At 33.3% G+C, this 24,176-nt stretch overlaps 3 protein-coding genes across 8 annotated transcripts; 1 reads left to right on the forward strand and 2 right to left on the reverse strand.

The window, feature by feature from the left end:
* The first annotated feature begins 2,461 nt into the window (after nt 1–2,461).
* LOC111395488 (probable WRKY transcription factor 31) lies at nt 2,462–5,163 on the forward strand. The gene is made up of 5 exons (XM_023021500.1): nt 2,462–2,862; nt 2,942–3,040; nt 3,128–3,652; nt 3,750–3,863; nt 4,248–5,163. The coding sequence occupies exons 1-5, from the start codon at nt 2,605–2,607 to the stop codon at nt 4,962–4,964; spliced, it is 1,713 nt and encodes a 570-aa protein (XP_022877268.1). The 5' UTR covers nt 2,462–2,604; the 3' UTR covers nt 4,965–5,163.
* A 6,834-nt stretch (nt 5,164–11,997) lies between these two features.
* On the reverse strand, nt 11,998–15,169 carry LOC111395489 (clathrin coat assembly protein AP180). 2 transcript variants are annotated; one of them, XM_023021502.1, is made up of 3 exons: nt 15,078–15,169; nt 14,031–14,109; nt 11,998–13,928 (listed from the first exon to the last, which is right to left on the reverse strand). In XM_023021502.1, the coding sequence occupies exons 2-3, from the start codon at nt 14,094–14,096 to the stop codon at nt 12,096–12,098; spliced, it is 1,899 nt and encodes a 632-aa protein (XP_022877270.1). In that variant the 5' UTR covers nt 14,097–14,109; nt 15,078–15,169; the 3' UTR covers nt 11,998–12,095. The 2 variants fall into 2 exon arrangements, with proteins under 2 accessions (XP_022877270.1, XP_022877269.1); XM_023021501.1 differs by having other exon boundaries at nt 11,998–14,109.
* On the reverse strand, nt 14,841–20,155 carry LOC111395490 (ribonuclease 3-like protein 3). 5 transcript variants are annotated; one of them, XM_023021506.1, is made up of 5 exons: nt 19,947–20,036; nt 18,456–18,502; nt 17,766–18,166; nt 15,552–15,698; nt 14,841–15,249 (listed from the first exon to the last, which is right to left on the reverse strand). In XM_023021506.1, the coding sequence occupies exons 3-5, from the start codon at nt 18,099–18,101 to the stop codon at nt 14,971–14,973; spliced, it is 762 nt and encodes a 253-aa protein (XP_022877274.1). In that variant the 5' UTR covers nt 18,102–18,166; nt 18,456–18,502; nt 19,947–20,036; the 3' UTR covers nt 14,841–14,970. The 5 variants fall into 5 exon arrangements, with proteins under 5 accessions (XP_022877274.1, XP_022877275.1, XP_022877271.1 ...); XM_023021507.1 differs by lacking the exon at nt 18,456–18,502 and having other exon boundaries at nt 20,035–20,155; XM_023021503.1 differs by lacking the exon at nt 18,456–18,502 and having other exon boundaries at nt 19,947–20,149.
* Nucleotides 20,156–24,176: the final 4,021 nt, after the last annotated feature.

The following is a 24,176-nucleotide window of genomic DNA, read 5'->3' on the forward strand; positions in this document are numbered from 1 at the left end:
GATTTGTTATTTGCCAAATTAATGTAATAACTCTTTCGTTTTAAAATGTTTAAAATCTTGTGTTGTTCAATTTTATGGAGTATTGCTTATCATATACAATTAATTGATAAATTATTTTTTAAATTTTTTTGAAAAGAGTAGAATATTATCTTCGATTTTTCTTCACCTCATATTCAATTTTTTATTTTTATTTTTTGTAAGAGAAAGTGTCTTGGACTTTAACTTCATTAAAATGAGAGAATTTCGAAACCATCAGCCTGTTCGATAATTTTTTTATAATTCTTTAAAGTCCCTAGTTTCAATCTTTTTTCTTAACAAACATATGAATTTTAATTAATAACGTTCACAATATTCAATTAGTTATTGATATTTGATATATTATTATTTCCAGTAATATCCCATTACTTGGCTTCTAAACTACATTCTATAGACTAGAAATAGTTGGACTTTCTGGTTGCCTCACGTGGGCCTTTTAATTTTATAAGTTATTATTTATTGATAAAAGTTAAAAATAATTACTTAAATTTATGAAGTAATAATTAATTATATTGAAGAGTAATGCATGCCCGTGCGTGCTATTTTCCCCTTTTGGCAACTAGTCCACTGCGATTATGTTCCTCACTGCACGATGATTGATTGATTTATTTATTTATATTTCTATGATTTTCTTCTTTTATTTTTCAAAAAATTCCTCTTTCTCTTTTAACAATAAAATATATCTATCGTGAAGGATTGTTTGGCTAATTCGTCAAAAATAGTCGTAAAGAGATTTTTCAAGGTAAAAATTTTCGTCGTCAATGTGATACCGTTAGATCTAAAAGTTAAAATATTAGATAATACCACATGTATGTAATTTAAATCTTTTATTAAAAACATCTCTTGAGTGCAGACGAGATTTATATTTTTCTATTGAAAACATATACATGCACAAATTTTAGTGACGTTCAACCTTGGATAGAAAAAGTAGTCCAAACTCTTATATGTTGGTTATTATTTCAATATCTAATTGATGTATAATTTATCCATCGATACACAGAGCTAGCCCTACGATTTTGGATGCCCTGTGCGAGATTTTAAAATGGTGCCCCTTTTCAAGTAACTAAAACATGTATTAAAAAAAATATTTCAATAATATTATATATATTAAGTGTAAAGCTTAAAATGCAACAAATCATGTAAAAATATTTTTTCTCGTATTTTTAGAAGCATACTCGCTAATGAAACTTTCGTAATCAATATTTTCTAGAAAATCTTGCTTAATAAATATCAAACATAATCTATTCAATCGTTCTTCTAACATGGTTGATCGAAAATAAAATTTTAATAACTTCAATTTTGAAAAGCATCTTTCAGTAGATACAAATAACAGAAATTATCAATAATATTCTATAAGCAATACATGCATTCAGAAAGCAATCCAATCTTTTCAAATAAGTCAATGTATCAAAAGTCATTTTTATTTCTTTTGGTAAAAGATTTTGCAAAACTTTTAACTCTTGAAATAAATCTTCACCATCAAACTCGCAAAAATTTACATGTCTTAAAATAATATCAAGATGATCACAACATGCTTTGAAATTAGCATCATCCAAAGCGAATTCAAATTTTAAAAAGTTTTTGCAAAGCGAATTCAAATCACTGAAATCACTGAACAAGATTGACGAAAAGATAATAAAGAAAAGATAATAGATAATTCAGATTTTCAACAAGGGTTTAATGAAAAATACAAATGGTCAATCGTCACTTAATGAAAAGAGATAATTTTTTGAAGTCAAATCAAAGATGATTGAAGAAAAAGATGATTTTTCCAAAAAGACGATTGGTTTCTCTCTTCTCTGCCTCAATTATCTTTGAGGCAATTGGAAAAGATGATTAGTTTCTTTAATTCTTTTTTCTAAAAAGACGATTGGAAAAGGCGGTTGTTCAATTTTTCTTTTTTCTTGGCCTGATCTTTTTTGGACTTTTGCCTTTTCCTTTACATTATGTAAGGCAGGAATACTATTTAAAAATATTACATTCAAGGAAATTATAATTAGTTAGTCACATTATTCTTAATTTTAATATGTTATGCATAATAATAAAAAATTTATATTTTAAAATTAATATATATTTTAAATAATATACAACTACCAAAAAAAAAAATTTGGTGCCTCTACAATTTTGAGGCCTGTGCGATCGCTCAACTTGTGCACCCTTAGGCTACATCATGCAAAATGGTGACTCGTTCAAATACATCAATCTTGAAGGTCAATTTGCTCATTTAAGCTTAAAACGTTATATGTCCATTTGAATTCTATCCAGATTGAATTGGCGTTGGAAGCTATTGTATTCCGATACCTTATTAAATCACACGATCAAAAAAACTTAGACGGTTAGATAACGTCGCATACCCTGGAGTTATTTCAGTGGGTAACTATAATATGTGTGTATTAAGAAGAAAAAAGGACTAGGCAAGTCCCATGTCAAAATCTCAAACATACTATTTGTATTTGGTCTTCATTTTCTAGTCACAACTTCCCTTTTTATTGCCGAGTCATTTGCTCAATTACGAGCCTTACCAGTTCCTACACCCCTTCTATCGCTCTATCTGTTTCCTCTTCTTATATGGCCAATCCCACTCCACTCCATCACATCCCTTTCTCTTCACCCCACCACCGCTACCACCTCCGCCACCTTGAACCACCCACTTTGTCTCTATCGTCCATGGAGCAATTCCCCGTGAACCTATTGGCCTCTGATGAGAAAAGAAAGGTCTTAAATGAAATGGATTTCTTTGCCGAAAAGAAAGATGATGATGAGTTGAAAATAGGCACCAGCGACGAAGGCGATGCCAAAGGAAAAGAATTGGATTTCAATGTAAATGTAAGATTTTTTAGTAATGTTAGTTTGATATTTATCAGTTAGGTTTGTGAGCTTAAGAACTTTTGTTTTATATATACAGACTGGTTTGCATCTTCTCACTGCCAACACTAGTAGTGATCAGTCCGTAGTAGACGATGGGATTTCTCCGAATTCAGAAGATAAAAGATCGAAAACTGAGGTGAGACTAACTTTATTTGTATTTCTGATGCATGTATTGGATAGGATTGGACAATATAATGACTTGTACTAAATTGACTGGATTTAGATGGTCGTCCTTCGAGCCGAAATGGAAAGGATGAACTCGGAAAATCGTTGTTTAAAGGACACGCTAAATCAAGTGAGGAACAACTATAACACTCTTCAGATGCATCTGTTGACACTGATGCAACAACAAGAAAGAGATCATCAGAGAGCTCATGATGATAATGGTATAACAGAAGAACATGGTCAAAAACTAGTGGATGATAATAATAAGCAACGGAAAAATGATAAGGGATTAGTGTTGCCTAGACAATTTATGGATCTTGGACTAGCAGCCGAGACGGACGAGGCCTCTTTATCGTCATCTGAGGGGAGGAGCTGCCAGAACCGATCACGATCACCTGTTAATAATATCGATGGTATGTTAAAAGAAATTGGGAGAGAGGAGATTTCCGATAAGGGGTCTCAAGGTTGGGGTCCTAACAAGGTTCCTAGACTCAACCACTCTCCGAAAAGCGTTGACGAAGCTGCTGAGGCTACTATGAGGAAGGCCCGAGTCTCGGTTAGGGCCCGATCAGAGGCTCCAATGGTACGCGATTGAATCTAGTATAGATAACAATAAATTAAATCTTGTTCTCAATAAATATGGATTGATAATACCTACGAAAAATTTGGATGTTTTCCAGATCACAGATGGATGCCAATGGCGCAAGTACGGGCAGAAAATGGCAAAGGGAAACCCATGTCCTCGAGCATATTATCGGTGCACCATGGCTGCTGGTTGTCCGGTTCGAAAACAAGTATGTATAAATTTTCATTGTCTTTTGAACAACCTAGATATTATAGCAATTTAATATCAATAAATGATCTATACCAGTTCCATACAAACATCCACATCATTTTTAACATGCGTCATTGCTTAAAAATAGAAGCACTTTTACTAATCTATTCAATTTTACCTCATATTGTCTGAAAAATTAGATCATTAAGGAAGGTTTGTTACCTTGGACTAGACAGAGAGAAGTATGTGAAAAAATTAGAGAGTTATCTTGTCATGTCTATTATAGCCTAACATACCAAACATACACGAAGTGTTGTACCAATTATTTCTTTTCTAGCTTGTTTTATTTGCTGTATTTGACATAAAAGTAGATGAGATTTTGACTTTAACATTGTCCTTCCAGGTGCAAAGATGTGCAGAGGACAGAACCATCCTAATAACAACGTATGAAGGCAATCACAACCACCCATTGCCACCAGCAGCCATGGCAATGGCATCAACTACATCTTCAGCTGCAAGAATGCTACTCTCAGGTTCAATGCCAAGTGCCGATGGGCTAATCAACTCAAATTTCCTCGCCCGTACCCTCTTCCCTTGCTCCTCCAGCATGGCCACCATATCTGCCTCCGCGCCTTTTCCTACTGTTACATTGGATTTGACACAAACACCAAATCTCTCACAATTCCCAAGATCTCAAAATCAATTCCAAATTCCATTTCCTAATGCAGGCCAAAGTTTTCCGAACAATCCAGCTGCACTTCTACCTCAAATCTTCGGCCAGGCATTGTACAACCAGTCCAAGTTTTCAGGTCTCCAAACATCACAAGACATGGAAGGCGGCCACCAGGCCACGCCATCTCTCCCTGCTGCGATGCAACAAGGACAGCAAAACCAACTTGCTGGTACAATGAATGCACTTGCAGCAGATCCAAATTTCACTGCTGCATTGGCAGCTGCCATCACATCTCTTATCGGGAATTCACATCCAAACAACGCCAATAACACACACACCAACGTCGTGGCTACCACTACCAGCAACAACGGTGGTAGCGTTTCGACTAGCAACAATAATAGCAATGGAAACAATAAAGTCAGCAGCTCGAGCTTTCCAGTGAATTGAATATCAATAAGCACTATATTCCACCTTTTTTCTTGAATTATTTTTGGATATTTTAAATTATTATTCTCATTTTACTCCAGTAGACTATTACAACATGAAATTATACATGGAGTGAGTAATGTTTTGGGTTTTTAATAATGTAATTCAAATTGTCAATCAATGTATAAAAATGTTGGGAAAAAAAAATAGTGTTGCATCTTGTACTGAGCCTGAAATTTGTGAATGAATGTGTATGTATTTTGTGTCATTGTTGAATTGTGGATTCTTGCGTGAGTCAAGCAAAAAGTCTAATGAGAAAGGGACAGCGATAGAAAGAAATTAAAGAAGTGTTGAAATATTCTTGGAGCGTTCACTTGTATTTTTCCTAAGTGCAATTTGTATGGCATCCAAGAGAGAGGTCAATAAAAACGTCTCAAAGTTGTTAGAATTAAGTGGCTTGTTTGGCACGGAATGACGAAGAGAGGGAAAGAGAGGGAGAGAGTTGATTTTATTTTATTTTATTTTTTAAACTTGGTTTAAAGTCTTTGACCCCACAGATTTCAGGTTCATGGTGACGGATGACCTAGCTCTCTTTAAAATTAAATGGAAACCAGTCTAATCTGATTTGAATCGGTTTACTAGTTGGTATACCATTATCTAGTTCGACATCTCATGAGGGCGGACAAAGCTCTTGGTAAAATAAAATTAGGAAAAAGATGGAGCTACAGGGCTCTGTACATGGAGCTCGATCCATTAAATTAATAGAGTTGTTGAGATCTCGACTAAAGCAATCAAGTTTTATTTCGAGATTTTAGTATGAATTAGATTTTTCACTGTAACAACTTATTTCTCTTCTACATTTTTTACTTAGCCTTCCATATTTGACACGATATATATTCATTTTTCCCCAAAAAGGGGAAAAAAGAACCAAGAAAAGAAAAAGGACAGTCGCCCACAATATTGGTCGGAAAATGCCGAGCTGCCAAAAGTATTTTGCTCACTGTTTTGATAGATACTCACATGTTAATGGAACCCGCGCCGACCCCACATGAATAAAAAATGTAAAAAATTCCACCCCACCCATCCCGACTGTGAGGATCTGTCAGCTGGGGTGCCAGAGGAGCATTGACACCCCAGCATGGTCCATATTGGTCAGTTAGTAGCTATGGCCAGTTTGGTTCTTGGATTTGGAAGATGTGTTGAACCTAGACCCAAGTATAATTTTAAATGGACCTGTTGAAGCCAGTTGTTTACAGGTCAGAATGAATTGACACATTCATTTTGACACCCCCTAACTCTCAACGTAATGTGGAAGCAAACTCGTTATCCATAGGAATAATTTCATTTAGGTTTACATAAAACAAAAATTTAATACATCAAGTCTATCGAAGTCAGAAGGTTTCAAAGACACAATTGGGTCAAAGATGACGGGAGAAATGAGAATTACTATTAGGCCTGTTTGATTTGTTTGAATTCCATTTTGCATAAAATTCGAATTTCACATTTTTTCAATTTTGTGTGTTTGATACGTTTAATTTTCATGGAATTCCATTTTCTTGCTTGTCTTGGGAAAAGGTATTTTCTTGGTTTTTAAGGAAAACCAATTCCCACCAATATGGTGAGAATTGGTTTTCGAACCTATTGTTCACAACCTTTTTTTTTTTTTTTTTTTTTTGGAATGGAAAAAAATTTTAAANCCTTTTTTTTTTTTTTTTTTGTTAGGAATGGAAATAAATTTTAAGAATTATTTTTAAAAAAATATTTCACTTTAATTGGCAATTTTCATGTAAAACAAAGTCAAACGAATATCAAAAGATAGATTATTTTCTTATTTTTTTTTTTTTGACAATGAAAACAAAATTCATTATCAATCCGAGTAAAATTTATCCCTTTAATAAACAATTTTCATATAAAACAAAACTAAATGAATATCAAAATACACTTTTATTTTAACATTTTTTATGAGAAAAATTATACAAATCAAACATAATAATCTGCAATTTTCAAGAAAACAATTTCTAGGCAATTCAATTCTCTAGAATTCGTTTTCAATTCAATTGAATTCCATTTTTGCAATCAAACGGACCCTTAAATTTAATTGAAACTACACATAAAGTAATAGTAAGATTGAAATATCTACGAACTTGTTCCTTTTGTTATTAGTTCTTCAACTTTTGATAGTTAAGTCGATTGTATGGCACATTTATTTCACCCAGGGTTTTGAGTGACTTTTCTTGATGGAAGTTTAGATTACTTTGTATATTGTCTCAAATTTCATAATTATCAATAGCACGCCTGTTCTCTTCTATTAGATTTCACTTCCCTTTTTAAGCCCTAAAATTAGTGTGTGCGATCATGTGCATGTCAAGTGATTGACGAAATTTTGCCGATTTCTATTTTTAGAACTTTAGAGACTTCGACGGGAAATTTTTCTAATGAATTTGATGCTTTCTAGACTTTCAAATTTTGAAAAGAGTGAGTGGGATGATTATTCAATATTTTGAAAAGTTGAAGTTGTCATAATATTATAAATATTGTTTTAATTTGGAAATTTTATATGCTTCTTTTGGCAATTTATATTTTTGCCGTGCATGTATAAATGATAACTTCGTATATTCATTTTTCATTTCTTTAGTTAGCTCTTTTTTTTTTTTTTTTTTTTTTTTTTTTAACGAGATGTCCCAACTTACGCCAGACTATATCCTCGTCCCTAAACTTCCGGCCCCTCAGCAGCTCAGGGAGGTAAATCGCGGGATGTGCCCAAATTGACCAGGATTCGAACAGCATTTATACTCCTGACTCCAAGGGAGCCTCCTCCATGGTTATTACATCACCAAGCTGCTCCAACCCTTCCTCTGATTATTACAACATTCAGCTGCTCCAACCAGGAATCGAACTCCCCACGATGGGGTTGCGAGCCCCGCACTATCCTTCCTTTGCCAACTTGGATGTGCCCGGGGGGCTTAGTTAGCTCTTTTATTAGGCGTAAAGTGTACTATGTTGCTCATGCTCTTGCAAAAAAAAAAAAAAAAAAAAATACTTTTGTATGTTTACATGTTTTTAATTTATTATTACCATTATTTTTTAATTCAAACCACTATAAGGATGAAGTATTTATTCATACTAAAATTTTAGAGAAAATGCTCTTCATAGTTAAATGAATGCAAAATCAATAAAATTGAAATTAAAAAAATAAATAAATTGATGAATTGCACTTCAAACGAGGACAAAAGGACGTTAATACTCTCCAATAATCTTACTTACATACCCTAATACTCTCCTTTCCTTCTCTCTATTTCCTCAAATTCATCTCATATCTTAGCCTTCATGTATTATTTTCCCCTTTTTCTTGGTTTACTTTCATATAGCTTAAGAAGTCTAATGTATGTGACAATTAATTTAAGCACGCTGTTTATTCTTTAAGATACCTTTTCTCGTTACTTAGTTGATGTTAAACCGTTGTCAACTTCTTTTCTGGTTTAGTTTTCATGGGTTTTTATTTTACCAGGTAAATGCATGGATGTAAGGGAAAGGATAACATTACCTTACTTGACTATTGAAGGTACCAGGTCTGGTAGTGCTAATGCTCCTGCCTCCAGGTTTGGATGTGCTTCACACTCCTCCCGATTTTTGCAGGGTGAGTGGTGGCTATGTGACTCTGTCTCCTGTTACTGGTTCAGGGAAGAAAATGAGGAGTAGAGTCGGTAGACATAGGAAATATGGTGCTAAAATGTCTCTGCCATTGTCCAATTTTTTGCCAGGGAAAAGGCACGCAGTGGGCGATCTGTTGACGGAAGCAGCAACTTGCCCCTCTTGGTAAGTTTTCTAGAACAAGTTTCTACTTGTTCTATATAATGTGTTGTATTTTTTCTGCAAGATGCGTTTGATAAGTAATCAATAGTTTAATGTTTTATGCTAAAGGAGTAAATAGGCTGCGAACCTCTTCTTCCCGATAATTTGAACCAGAACACCAGTTACAAAAATTAAAGGTTGATATTCATATGAGTTGGAGATCCTAACTATATATTTTTCCTTTATCAAATATCGTAAATTTTCTGTTTGATATGAAATTAAGGGAACATTTGCACCTTTGGTCAACGATAATTTTCCAACCTTATCTTTGGGAATTGTTTATAAAAGGTATAAATTATAAAGGGTACCGTTATTTCCATCCACATTTTTTATAAGTACATCCCACTCTAAATTCATCCCTAATAAAACTTTTAAATTTTAAAAAAATATTATTTGCATCCACGTCATTTCCATTGTTTGCCGCTTTCATCGTCCATCTTTGGTACCCATCGGCAGCTTTCCTCCTATTTTTCATCTTCTCTTTCGTTTCCTCCAAATTGAGTTGTTTATATTGTGCCACTTTGTTAAAATTGTACCAAGAACCAGCAGGAATGGCTACAAATTCCTTTCCCTGAAGCATTAGAAGGTAATATGTAGCTGATTGTGAACCCTCAAGCTGACCGTGGTATTGAGACTGGCCAGTTTCATCCTCCAGCAGCCAAGGTCTATTCTTGTACTTATCCCTCAAAGCATCAGTAATTTGGCGGCCTTGCGAGAAATAAAATTGTTTGCTCAAGTGATGAAACAATTAATTGTCAGCCACATAATTTTCAGAGCATTTTAGACAAAGAAAGAGAAAACATAATGGAGATGACATCATTCACTCCAATAAGATGAAAGCACCTGTACTCCAATTAATGAAGGAAAACTCAACCAGAAAAGGAAAGAAGAAAAAGAAATTGAGATCTCATCGAGAAGACAAATTGGCACAACCAGTAGGCAATTATTACATTTTCTTCATTGCATCTCTTAGCTGTAAGAGATAAACATGAAAATAGCAGAAGATATAAACATTTTTTAACCCTCCTATTCTCCTTATATAAGGTCAAAAGAATCACAAGTGAAGAGAAGACGGCACAGAGAAGCCAGAATGAAACAATTTTATGTGGTTGCCTGTGTATGTATATGTATTGGCTCCCCCTCCTTTCTGTGTTTGCAGCGGCTAATGTATATATATCTATATTGTCTATTTAAGTAAATTTATATAGTATTTAAAATATAATAAACTTTTATTTTTAGAAGTGGATGTACTTATAAAAAGTGTGGATGGAAATAGCGGTACCCATTATAAATAATAGAAATGAATTGTTGATAAGTGGACAATACTTATAGATTATAAAGTGTTTATAAATGATCCTTTGTGGCAACAACAGATGACAAATGTTCCTCCATCTATCCATATTACAGGGGAGAAATCAAGTTCCGCTTATAGATTGAACGCCATTATCGAAAAGAATGGGGATATTAAGCAAGATTGTTATTTGGAGTCTGATGTATGAAGGCCCTTGTTGTGATTGGCATCTCATGTGAAGTGGTCAATATCTAAAAAAGAAACAGTTGAAGACCTTGATTGACATACGCTTGAGTCTTGTTATTCAGCTGTCTGAAATACATAAAGAATGAAGATGAATGAGAAATGGCTACATAGTCTACTTGATGAAATTAAAGATGATGTTGAATCACCTGGTGGAGCAAAAAAACTCATGAATGAAAAGGAAAGGGTGATAGAGAACATTGATAATAAGAGGAAAGCTATACTACTATGCCATGATGAGATAAAAGGACTTAATTCAGAAATTAAAGAAATAGAAGGTCAAGTGGCTTGAGAGACTATGACATTATACGGGTTAGATATAAATATCGGAACTCTTAATATCCAAGTATCCGCATTTGCAGCAGATGCCTTTGATGAATGGGCTTATATAGATTTACTCAAGCATATGTTTTTCAGGAAAAGCTATTTGTACAGCCTTTAAGGCTATACAATGTTAAAGCCCCCTCACATTAGGGGGGCCCGTGCTGTACACAAGAGTGTACAGCAAGCACAGCCCATGTTTCTCACCTTCAACCCACTCTCCCGTTTACACACAAATAAATGCTTTAAGTGCACACAAACTCCAATGCATGCACAATTCTATGCTCTTGAGCATGTATACTTGCAATGCTATCTCTATTTGGATTTTTTAGGGACTATTGTCTTATCAGATTAAAATCTACTTTTACTTTTTCATGGAATATCAGAGGTTTGATAATCATATTGATCGATAAAGATCATGGTAGGACAAGTTAGAAAATGACCGTATTTGGATAATGGGAGGGGAAAATTAATGTAGCAAGTAGATCCTCAACCTTCAATTATAGCAGGTGGTCTCAACCTTTAAATTTTGTAGTCCATGGTTCCCAAGTGACAAATTCCATCCGACATTAAAATATAAAACACTTCATGATCTGGTTCTGTATAATACTTATCAAATAGACGGAGTGGCTTGATATGCTATTCACCACAATCAGACAATCAGCCGAGACTTAAAATTGCTTATTTTTTTGTGGATCTTTGGCAAGTATGCTTCCCTTTTAGGCAACTGTTGGTTGACCTCCTATTTCTAACCAATATCTCAGTTCTAACTAATGATGTATACAGTAAAGGGCATGTGGTTTTGATGAAGAATTTTCTAATTAGAGATAAGGCGAAAACACTAACAGTCGACACATATGTACACTTTCCATAAGTTAAACATTAACTCCTTTAGTAAGATGAGATGTGGGTGGATGGATGGAGTGACGGATAAAAAATAAAAAGGAAATTTACTGATCGATTGTATCAAGGCTTGGTATTCCATCTTAAAAAAGTTAATCTTATTAAGAAAAGTAGTTCAAACCCTTATATGTTGATCTATATTTAGGTATTTAATCGATGTAAGATTTATTCTTTGATATACTCCCGCAAGATGGTGACTCTTGTTTGACATGTCAATCTTGAAATTCGTATGCTCATTTTTTAGTTTAATCGAATTGAATTGCTCATTGAAACTTAATGTGTTTCAATACCGTATTAAGACTTGGATTTCATCTTAAAATTTAACCTTATTAATAAAAGTAGCTCAAACTCTTATGTGTTGGTCTATATTTCGGTATTTTAAACGATATGAGATTTATCCCTTAACATATTAGAATTAATGTAGGTTGAGTGATCAAATTAAAATGTGTAAAAGTTACCAATTACCATTTCAACCCACGAGGAATCTAAAGAATGAACTAACAAACATTCACTATTACATGGCTTTATATAGCAATTTATATTTAGACCATGTGTTTTGCTATGATCTTGTTTTGGTTTTGCAACCATAATTGTTGTTCTTGAAGCAAATTCTGTTGACTCATGGTACTATTAAACATCTGATCATTGGAAAATGTAGTACTCGAATATGGCGCGAATGGATCATTCTCGATTTGTGCTGCAAATGATACCTCGTTAGGATTTTGAGCTGAAAATGTAGGTGCTGATGAAAATATGTTTGCGATTTGAGCGGCAACTTGCATGTTGGTGGCACCGACCTCTGGTATGGTGGCAGTAGTTGGGATAGCCACCTCAGGCATAGTTGCTGCCACTGGAAATTCGAAAACATCTTGAAGGAAGGGGTTATAGTGGTTTGATGGCAATGTGCTTTGGTTATACAAACTGTCTAAGGAAGTGGCTGATAAGCTGTTATTGTTTTGTAGTGGCTGAATGGCTTGTGGTTCCGTTGTTTCCGTAAATTGTACAAGCTCCCAATGATTTCTTGAATGATCTACTGAAGCATTGTTCTCTTCTGTTTGTGCCAATTCTTGTTCGGGAAAGGCATTGAAGTTGTTGGCAGCATTATTGGAGGGTACGTCTAGCGATGCTGATAATGTCTCGGTTATATCAATCTCCCAATCTATCATGGAAGTAGTAGACTCTGAGGGCTTTGGCTTTTGTTCATGTTCTTGATCTTGCTTGCATTCCTTCTCATCTGGATCTGACCAATCGTTTAATGAAACGAGATCAGTCATTGAATTTGACACGGGTAATGAATGGCTTGAACCCAATTCACTTACTCTGAATGCATCATCCTGTTGTGTTCGCTTCTCAAACTGATCTGAATAAGCCTCTAGATCGATTGAGATTGATGGCCTCCTCCCTATTTCTGTAGCACTAATCAAGTCTTCCAAGGATGTACCTTGGGAACTGTACTCGAAAGTTTGCTCAGAAAATCGATCGTTGGTGGCGGAGTATTCAGACTGTCCACCTGAGGTGTCATGCCGCCTAAGCTTTTGGTCAGCATTTGGTGGTGGTGCAGGGAGAGGCAAAGGCCGGTCAGGGGACTTAGAGTTCGTAGGAAATGAAGAATGGTCTTTCAAAAATTCTTGCAATGTTTCGATCAACTCCTCAGATATTGCCTGGATACTTGGATATTCTGATGTCCTCCCAACGCCCATACTTTTACATAAACTATAGAATCCACTGAGTTCTTCAAATTGACTCGTAGCCTTGATACAAGCTTGAAACGCGCTAACACAATTCTGGTAATGTAGATGAAAGAAACTATCGAGAAGAAGGGCGAGTCCATCAGAAATGTCTTTGTATAAGTCGAAGCTTTCTTGCACTATGGCATAAAGACATATCTTTACCAAACGATTCATCTTGGCCGCACCAGTTGGTCGTGTGGCTATGGCTCGTTCAAGTAATCGCTGCCAATAAGAGATTCTATCAAGTAACATTGCTGGTTTCATGTCACCAACAGGTTCCTTAGGCCTCTTGTTCCGGTGGTAGCTCCAACTTTCCCTATCCCGCTGGGTATATCTACGTTGAAGCTTTCCCGTAAGGAAGCAATCTAAACGCTCATCTAGATAAAGGGCAAAAGTGCGAACAAAGGCCGTGAAATCCCAAGGGCTTGAATTCGAATCATCTCTGAAGGTTGATAGATTAAGAATCTTGGCACCCCTTTTCATTGCATGAAGAACTTCTCGTGGGAAATAAGGATCGCCATCTTGAAAGATTCGAAGAACAAGCATCAAAGACTTTAATGCAACAACCCAATTACGCGTTCTGCCTATGCGTTTACCAATCGCACGAGCACAAGACGCAGCATAAAATTTGTTGGACGAAACCAGCTGCAAGATTTCGTACACATATCTATCATCAATAGGGATATCATCATGGGTTGTGGCTTTTAGCACCGCAACTTCTAGAGAAGAAGAATTGTTACTTGCAACCTTAGCAAGGCTAATGCTTGTTTGATCTTTAACTGCGCCAATTGCCTTCTTTAGCTTACTTGGCATTCTTCCTTCGCCACTGGTATCACCACCAAGAGCAAACAATTTATATATCAAAACTACATAGAATCTAAAGAATTTGCATGTAATAATTTAGAAGTTTTATCTTCTTTTTCGTCTTGGGATTGATTAGGACATAAAGAAAAATTGGCAGGCACTCTCTGGTTTTGTGTGTGTGTGGGGGGGGGAATAGTGGAGAAAATAGTGGGCTTCCTTGAGTCTCTCCTAGCCTCATATAGACTTCTTGTAGTTATAATTTTGTGCCAAAGAACTAGGTCCTTATTCAAAGATGATAAGTGCGGGGATTTCGGCGTAGTGAGAATAAATTTATCAAGAATATTTATTTAAATACTTTTGACGTCTCCACATGGAAAATAACGAAAGAAATTGACATAATTTTAATTTAATTAACAATAAAATAATACAAAATTTACTGGTATATATCATTGTCTTTAAAGGATCTAATAAACTTTTATTTTCCTCTCCTTTTTTGGGTACTGCTTATATAAAAATTATTTGTTTTATTTGTAGCAATTGCTTGGTGAAAAACAACAACAACATATATTGAAGAATTTGTTCTCAATAATACTAAATTTTCTGTGGATTTTTTTTATCTAAGAGGACCCAAAATGTCAGGCCTCCCTCATAATACGAGTAACTTGAAAACCTAAAATACAAAGGGAAGGCTCCAAATTCGATCGCTCTAATTTTATTTTATTTTTCATTTTTCTACTTTTGAACGAGACCCGAAATGGAAATCTAGATACAATTTATACTCAATATCAGCGTCCACATTCACTACAAATTGGAGGGAAGAAGTTTCTTCAAGAATTAGCATATATGCCACTAATACAAATAGTAGTCATGCTTCCAAAGATTTTTATTCACTAGCAGTGATTTCTTTTAGACCTATTGTTCTTACAAGCTCATTATAAGCATTATTTGCTGCTCGGTTTAACGCTATTTCCTTCTTTTCACGGCACTTACCTGTACCCCTAAGTTGGTTATTGATGAAAACTTCGTAAGTTCCTTCTCGCCTCCACAGATCCACTAGTCGAACACTTAGCTTCTTCTTCTGACATATCTCATACAGCTTCTTCACAGGATTTGCTTGTAGCATATCGGGAGTGATTATGGGCTTCAGTAGAACATTAGCTACCTATGCAAATTAAAACACAACATATCAGCTCGAATTAGAGAAAGCTCATTGAGCTATTTATTTATAAGCAACATTAATGTCTACAATCAAATGTGTCAACATTCTGTTAGACACAGACAAAGAGTGATAATGCTCGAGTGAGAGAGAAATGACATCGTTCAATAAATGTGTATTCAGAGGCATAGTAAAGATTATTCTAAACACTCAAGCCTAATTTGTACCCATATTAGGAGGATACAGTGCCCACTTTGGGAGCATCCTTGATTATTATAGGTGATAAAATATTTAGGGAAAAAAATCACCTTCCATGTTGTATCAATTGAGCAATCGCTGTCAATGAACACAGCTCCTAAAGTGGATTCAACAACATCAGCAAGAACCTTTGGAGCATCGATCAAACCATGGGAATGTAAAGGATGTTCAGGAAGAACATCTATAAATGTCTGAATCTGCAAATATTCCAAAAACACTTTAGGTAAATATATGATTGGAGAACAGAAATACCTAACCACCACGTCATAGAAGAAGCCAAAGGTGAACATTGTCCGATAATTATGTGAAGCCAACCTGGAATTGTCCTCAGAAATATCTATCCAAAAATTGTCCTCAGAAATAGCTACCAATGAACTAAAATGTATTCATGACTAATTCTTGAACATATAGTCCAGGCATGCAAGCAGAAAGTGGACGGTGAAAAGGCATGTAGATTCCAGGATACATGAGCTTTAATCAGTTACACAAGGGACAGCTGAAGCTGAGAAAGGAAAGTCTAATTAGATCTCATGGGGAATAAATATTTGCCTCCGCAATTGGTTTATCAGTGTTAGAAACTCATTGTTCTGGTTTTACTTACTGAGTAATTATTTATTTTTGGTGGGAGCAGTTGGATTCACATGTAGACTTAGTATTTCAACCACACATTCTTCATTAAAATAATATTTCACGAAAATAAAATAAAATAAAATAAAATCCTTCTTTTTTAACCACACATTTCAACATCAATCAATATTTCATAATACATTATTCAAAAATAATGGGGCACAAACACCCCCTATATCTCAATTGAAATATAATCATGTCTGTTAGTTAACTATTATCTATGTTTTCAAAACAAAACTGGTCATTGATCCAGAAAAAAATAGAAGGTCAAAGGTCAAAAGATTTTATCAGGTCAAACCGATTATCAAAAATAAATAATAAATATACAACAAATTGGACAAAAATATGTTGAATAGAACATTGAACGTGGCAGAATTTAATTTTTGTCGTGTTCAATTCTTGTTGAATAGAACATTAGACAACAAGAACTCATTGAAAGTAAATTTAGCACCTGTTTGACAACCATTATTTGAAAACCTTTTTCTACATATTTATTTTCAACCATATAGTTACATGTAAATTCATAACTTTTCCATACTATATAAACGCACATTCTATTTATTTATATTTTTTTGAAAGGTGCAACCATATATTCTCCAAAAAATTACTATTCAAAAAATTGTTTTTCCCAAACAATGGCCATCAGATGGGCTTAAGCCCAGTCTGGCACCAATTCCTCCCGGACTTTAATTAATTTTTTTAACGTTGGAACAGTGCAAATGAGTCCTAGTGCGAGAAGGAAGTCGACAAAGATGGAAACTTTACCCATAAATTGATTGTAGTGTACATTGTCCCGACTGATGAATTGTCTTTACTATCCTTTATTGGTTGAACTACCTCAACAAAGTCGGCAAAGCATTTAATGCTTACAAGGGTAATTTGGAAATTTGCCGACATCACACATCTGCGGCGAAAAATTACAACTTTATTACCAAGAGCCTGGGACCACTTGATATGATGTTATAATCGATTTTTTATTTTGCAAAAAAGTGCGCCCAGACAGGAGCTTAGTTTTTATCATGTCCACTTCTTATTGAATACAGAATTAGACAACAATTTCAGCCAATGGCTCCCGCCGTATGAAAGCAATACTTTAACCACTGAGTTAAGTAGGTCATTTATTATCTCCAAAGATAACCAAATAGAACCCATGCCACAATGGGTTATAAATATCAGAAATAAAGCAATTATACCTTTTCATTAAACTTTTCAAATTAATAAATCAATTTGGAAAACATTCTTTCCAAAACCTAAAATCTTAAACAAACTGTTAAATGGTTAATTACCTCGGGGCATGTCAGTGTAATTATCTCACTTTCAATAATAAAAAGTGGTGGAAAAAACTGTAACAAGTTGAGTTAAAACTAAAATGATATTACTCTATTTGTCACAAAGTTGGCAACACTGAGAAAGGAGAATATATTAGGACCAACTAATTTGTTTTGTGTTTTCAATCATGAGCCAAATGCCCCTATAAAATAAATCTCAATTAGATCTCATCATTCCAAGTTCAAACTTAATCAATTTGTCTGTTTATGGACCAATACCCCACCTTTTCCCTCCTTCCATTTGATGAATTCACAAAATAACAAATTAGTACATTCTAAAATTAACAACTCAACAATGACAATACTTACTCGTTTCCTAAGGACAGGCTGCCCATGACGAATGTATTTATGAAAGTTATGCTGGACGGCTGCACGCGCAAGTTTTTCTGTGTCAACATTTGCTGCACGAAGAGGTGTCAACAGCCCTGGAGGAAGATTTGGATACATGGAAAACTGCTCTTTTGTGATTAAAAGATTAAGTACAGAGTCACCCACATACTCAAGCCGTTCATATGACATGCAGCCCTGGTGGTACGAAATATGTGTAAAGGCTTGAAGCAATAAGCAACGATTATTGAAATTGTACCCGATGATCTTCTCGATTTCTTCAGGATTTCTTAATAATTTAGTTCTAAATTCCTCCATCAATGAGTCTTTTGTTTCTTTTTCATCAGCTTTAATACCCTTCACATAATTGCTCAAAATATATCCTGGCAGAGAGTAAACATGTAGAAAAGTACAAAGTTCGAAACTTCAATATAAATTATGCTCGTCTTCGAAAAGGACAAAGAATGAACACTTGAAACAATAAAGAGTTCGAAACAATATTAATGTTTTTGCCGAATTTTAGCAAACAAGTACATTAATCACCAATTTTCACAATATTGGTCCATTATACATCTGTGCACCATTAACTTTGAGAAAGCAAGTAACAAGCAAGTTCCACTTTGATTTATCATTATTAGGTTTATAGAAGCAGAAAGAGAATGACAGATTTACCAAATAGAAGTTGCAGGCTTTGGATGTTCTATCTTATCCTCCTTAAACTAAAAGAGAAAAACAAAAAGAAAAGGCCTTCAAACATCAACTAAAGAAATGAGGAAACAATCATTAATGTATTTCAAGCATTGATGAACAATAACTTTGGCGGTTTTACAACTCCCACATGAAATTTACACTGAAATCTTGTTGGTACCAAACCGTAAAAGTTGCAGAAAACTTGAAAATGTAACACGGCATAATCTGGATTGTCATCAACATTAGACATATCTTGCATTCAATACTAAAATCACAGCAGGTGAAATATGTCTTTAAGGCTTAATCATTTATTTTCTTCTATTTTAAAAAAATACCCAAAAAAAATTTCACGATTGATCTATACAAACGAATTGGGAAACGATGCTGGTGAAATTTGCTAAAATCTTCAATTTTATGTGCATTGTATGCTAATTCCTAGAAAAAAATGATCATTCATATATTGAACATCTGATAATCATCGTTAGAGTCCAACCAACTAAAGACCAAAAAGTCATACGGCTCTTATAAAATGCCAAATGAACTGAACTGAACTAAGCTGAACTCCTATCCATCAACTCCAACAATGATTCCTATGATCTAGCCCACCTGAGGTGAGATTTTTATTTTCCAATTAAACCAAAAGCAGTATGCTGCTTCTGTCTTCAATTTTTTTTGCTCTCATTCATCTAGCATTCATGAGATCGTCACAATAAGCAAACTTATCTATAGTTGAAAAAGTGAGAATTGGTTTCAAAACTCATGGCAGCTGAGCAAAACAAGATATTCGTTTGCTAACAAGTGGCGCGAGTAAGTGGAAGAAAAAGCATTGGTTGCACTAAGTTTTGAGGAACTAGTTGATGTAGAATAACTGTTAAACTAAACTATATTCTACTCCTGCAATCAATCTTATGAAAAAAATATATATATTATTGCTATATTCATTTTATACAAAGATCCCAAAAACTTAGGTATAGCTTAATAACATAGAACTTGCAAAGCGATAATTTACTTGGATTAGAAACTATTATATCAACTAGGATAACAGAATAATAAAATTTAAATGACTAACAATCAACTATAAACACAAAAAGCCCAATATGTTACACCGATCAAAAAAAAAAAAAGGCCAATACTTTATAACCACCAAGCTATCCAATATCCACCAAATTCCGTCATCTCTTTTAACTTTCTTCCTGAATAAATCCTTATTTAACAAGGTTTTTTTTTTTTTTTGGAAGTGTTCATTGATTAACTTTCTTATCAACATTACTGACCAAACAGTACAACCATAACTCTTGAGTAAAGACGGAACTATGTCATTGTACATCGTTCAAATATAGTTGTACCTCAGTCGCCAATATAGAGCAATGCTCTTTAGAATTGATCCAAATTTAACAACGAAAAACCCAAATCCCAATTTAAATATAAAGAAAACCAGAAGCACAAACATATCAAAATGTAGGGAAAATTTACCGAATGTTTGAAGTCGTTGAGAAGAATTAACCCAATACTTAACTGGAGAGAACAAAGATTCTAACCACGATGCCATTTGAATCCTCACCTAATTTCTAGTCCCAGTTTAAATGCAAATAATAGACGGAAGCCGCAAGGTGATGACAGATGAGCAATCGGCGGGGGTAAAATTGGTTAATTTGGTTGAAAGGACTGATGAGCCTTTAGGTGGGAAATACATATAAATAACCTAAATAAAAGGAAGATTTTTGAAATTGATCTAAGAAATGAAAACATTTGAAAAATAGTCTTCAATTAATCATCTTTCCAAAAATACCTCTTATAGAAAAATTGTAACCAAAGTCACTATAATGTATAAAAATCTTCAAATAGGTCCTCAAGAAAATATAGATCATAAATCTTTAATAAATTTAAATCCAAATATAATACAAAATTTTATTGATCTAAAAAATGCAACAGAAAGTGAATTAAACTATTTAAAAGAAGATTTGAAAGGATTCTTTACAGAATATTTAGATCCAAAATTAAAAAATAAAAACGTTACTATAAATAATAGTACAATAAAAACAGAAAATAATATCTATAAAATAATTCTTAATCTGAGAAGAAGAATTAAAGAACTAAATACAATTATTAAAGAAAAGGTATTAATAGAAAATGGTGAATTTTGTAAATTCTATTGTGATATTTTAAATACCTATGAAGAATTTAATTGGCTCAAAAATATTAACCCCTCCGCTGCACACTCCGAAAAAATGGTATCAGAGCCTGCATGATTATGTATCCGGGTGGAACTCTATAGGGAAAAGCAGTAATTACTGACTCTCCGCCCCCGATTTGAGATATGCCTGAGCAGAACTCATGGCAACTCAAGGACTCAGATAGGTATCACTATACTACTGTCAAGACAGGGCCGCTTCCGTAAACCCGGACGGTAGTGGATGCGATCTGCGCACTCTGGTATAAATGGTATCAGAGCCATGTTACGAACCAAAAATTATAATGAATATAGTAGATGAAGAAAATATAATTGAAGAATTTTTTAAAAAAGTTGAAAAACATAAAAAACCTAGTTATCCTTATTTACCTAAAAATACCACAAATGAAAATTTTGGGGATATACATAAAAGATTAGAGAATTTAGAACATAATCTACAAATAGGAAATGCCCTATTAGATAAAAACCTTAGAGGAAAAGATAGGATTATAATTAATCCACCCCAAAATTTTAGAATAACACAAAAAGAAAATAATAAAGGGAAAAAACATGAAGAAAAACAATACATGATTACAGATGTAGAAGAAATAGAACAAAAATTCTTAGAATCTACAGGAGAAGAGTATGAAGAATATAAAAAACAGTTAGAAGAATTAACTGAGAAAATGGAAAATATAAAGATGAATACTAATCCATCCTCAAGTCATGATATAAAGGTAAAATTTAGTAGTGATGAAGAACAAGATTATCCTTATGGTACCCCAATACCTGATAAGGCTGATATTAATCAATATAGAAAAACACAGAAAAGATACACTGAAAATGTAAGAAAACAATCCATAAAAGAAATAAATCCAATGAAATCTTATAATGAATCAATCCACACAACAGGAGTATGGTTAGATCTAGACTGTGTAGATAAAAATAAAGCTATTGAAACATGGATAAAAAGTACAGATTTAGCTATACAATTTAACAAATGGGAAACATATACAGCTTTTGGATTTATAGAACATACATTCAGAGGAATTGTTTCTGAATGGTGGAGAAAACTACCAGAAACTATCAAAGGAAGTATAAAATATGGAACAAATAGAACTGAAGTATTAGATAATAGAAATACTCTAAATGAACAAAATATACATGAAATATTAAAAAGATTTGAAAAAATCTTAAGAACAGAATTCTTAGGAGATAGGTATACTTCTAATGAAAAAGAAAGAAAAAAGATGAATATAACCAAGGAATGATTTTAATGGAAAATTTAAAGATATGTGATATGTGTGAGTTAGAAAGATATACATGTAAATTTGAAGAATTATACTATATACTTAATCAAGGAGATTATCAGGAAAATAAACCTATTTTAAGATCTTATTTTACCAAGTTACCATTTCCATGGGGAATCAAGTTACTAAAAGAATATGAGAAATTACTACCTCTAGGAAAAGAGGAAGGAGTTGAAATAGATAGTTTTGGAAGTAGAATTGAATTTACAAGAAGAATGATAGGAATGTGGTGCAGAGAAGCACTAGAAAATAAGAAAGCTTATAAAATAAGAAAGAATTCATTATGTTGTTATAAAGATAATGGCCAAGTTGAACAATTTGGATGCCATAAGAAGAAATATAAACCATATAAGAAATATAAAAGGAAATTCAAAAAATATAAAAAATTCAATAAAAGGAATTTTAAACCACATAAAAAATATTTTAAGAAAAGAAATTGGAATAAGAAATTTAAACCAAAAAACATTAAAAAATGTGGATATTTTATTTGTAATGAAGAAGGACACATTGCTCCTCAATGTCCTAAAAAGAAAGATAAACAAAACATAAAAACTCTTAGAATTTATGAAAAATTCCAAGAAAATAGTGATATAGAACCAATCGAATATTTTAAAAATTTAAGCAGTGAATGTAGGAGTATTTATGAATTAGATACATCTTCATCAGAAGAAGATTATGAGAAGATAGTATATATGAATCAGGAGATACAACAATCAGAAATAGAAATAGAAATAACTGAAGAAGTTGAAGATTCTATAGAAGGTATTAATCAGGAGATAACTTTTGATATTAAAAAATATGCAGGAATCGCTAAAAAAATATTAGATCTACAAGAAAAAGATGTATTCCATCAAGGATTCTTAGGAATTTTACCAAGGGTAAATAAAACAATTGTAAGTATGAATTATAAAGAAATGTCTATCAACATAGAAGATACTATAGGAAAGGCAAGAATTCCTATAATCACAAAAGAATGGGTAAAACAAAAATTATCCAAAATCCCAGAAAATGTAAGAAACAAATTAAAATGTATTGAATTAGGAGGAGTCCAGATAATGGTAAAAGGATTCTTTAGAGAAGGAATGAATATACCAATAGAAATATACTGTATGGATAATAGAATCTTACAAGATCCTATAGATGCCCTATTAGGTACAGTTGTAGGAAACTTAGTCTATCAAAAGATAATATTTACAATAAAACCAAATTATGCAATATCATTAGGTGATGAAAATATTGACCAAAGTTTCAATCTATATTATAGAATTGGAAACTTAAAAATGTTAAGGAGAAGTAAGGCTATTAGTATAAGCATAAAATCAATTTTTGCTTTTAGTACTAGCCATCATAACAACCTAAGGAAAATAACTCATAACATTATTATACATAAAGATTTTGAGGAATTAGCACAATATATACCTCCTAGGAAATACCAAGAACATGAAGTTACGATACCAGAACAAATAATGCTTGATTTCCATAAACAAGCAAAAGAAATTAATTATGAAGGAAAATTAATAAGAAGAAATAGTGTCAGCTTAGAAGGAGACAATCTTATTGCAAGATTTCCCTCTAGACAAGACTCTAGGATAAGTAGACTTAAGAATTTAAGTATTGCTGAACCATCAAGTTCACAATATTATATTAAGACAAGATATATAAACCAAGAAGGATTTAAGAAAAATCTTCTTGTCCTTATAGATACTGGAGCAGATAAAAGTCATGTAAATGCCAAGTTTGTTAATCATTTAATAGACTTTGAAATACCAGAGCCATATATATTTAAGGATTATTTAGGAAATAATCTTGAAATAAGAAAATATGTTAAATTTCCCCTTATACTTGTAGGAGAGGATCAGAAAGAATATACTAAAGAAATAATTCTATATAAAGATGAATTATATGGAGTGGATCGTTCACCTATTCTACTAGGAATGAACTTTCTTGAGAAATATAGTCCTTATAAAATCTGCCAAGAATATTTGAAAATAACAGTTGACGATAATCCAATTATCATTCCAAGAATAGATGAAATTATGAAATCATTGTTATCATGGAAAGAGTAATAAGTACTAATCCCATGAGCCCATATATTGAAATTACACTCAATATAAAAAATTATTGTAGAATTAAATTTCATGCTTACTTAGATACAGGAAGTACAATAAGCTTATGCTTACCAAATGTACTGCCATCTGAATACTGGAAATATAATTCAAAGAA

This window comes from Olea europaea, chromosome 6 (genome assembly GCF_002742605.1).
Source record: "Olea europaea var. sylvestris chromosome 6, O_europaea_v1, whole genome shotgun sequence".
Taxonomy (NCBI): Eukaryota; Viridiplantae; Streptophyta; class Magnoliopsida; order Lamiales; family Oleaceae; genus Olea; species Olea europaea.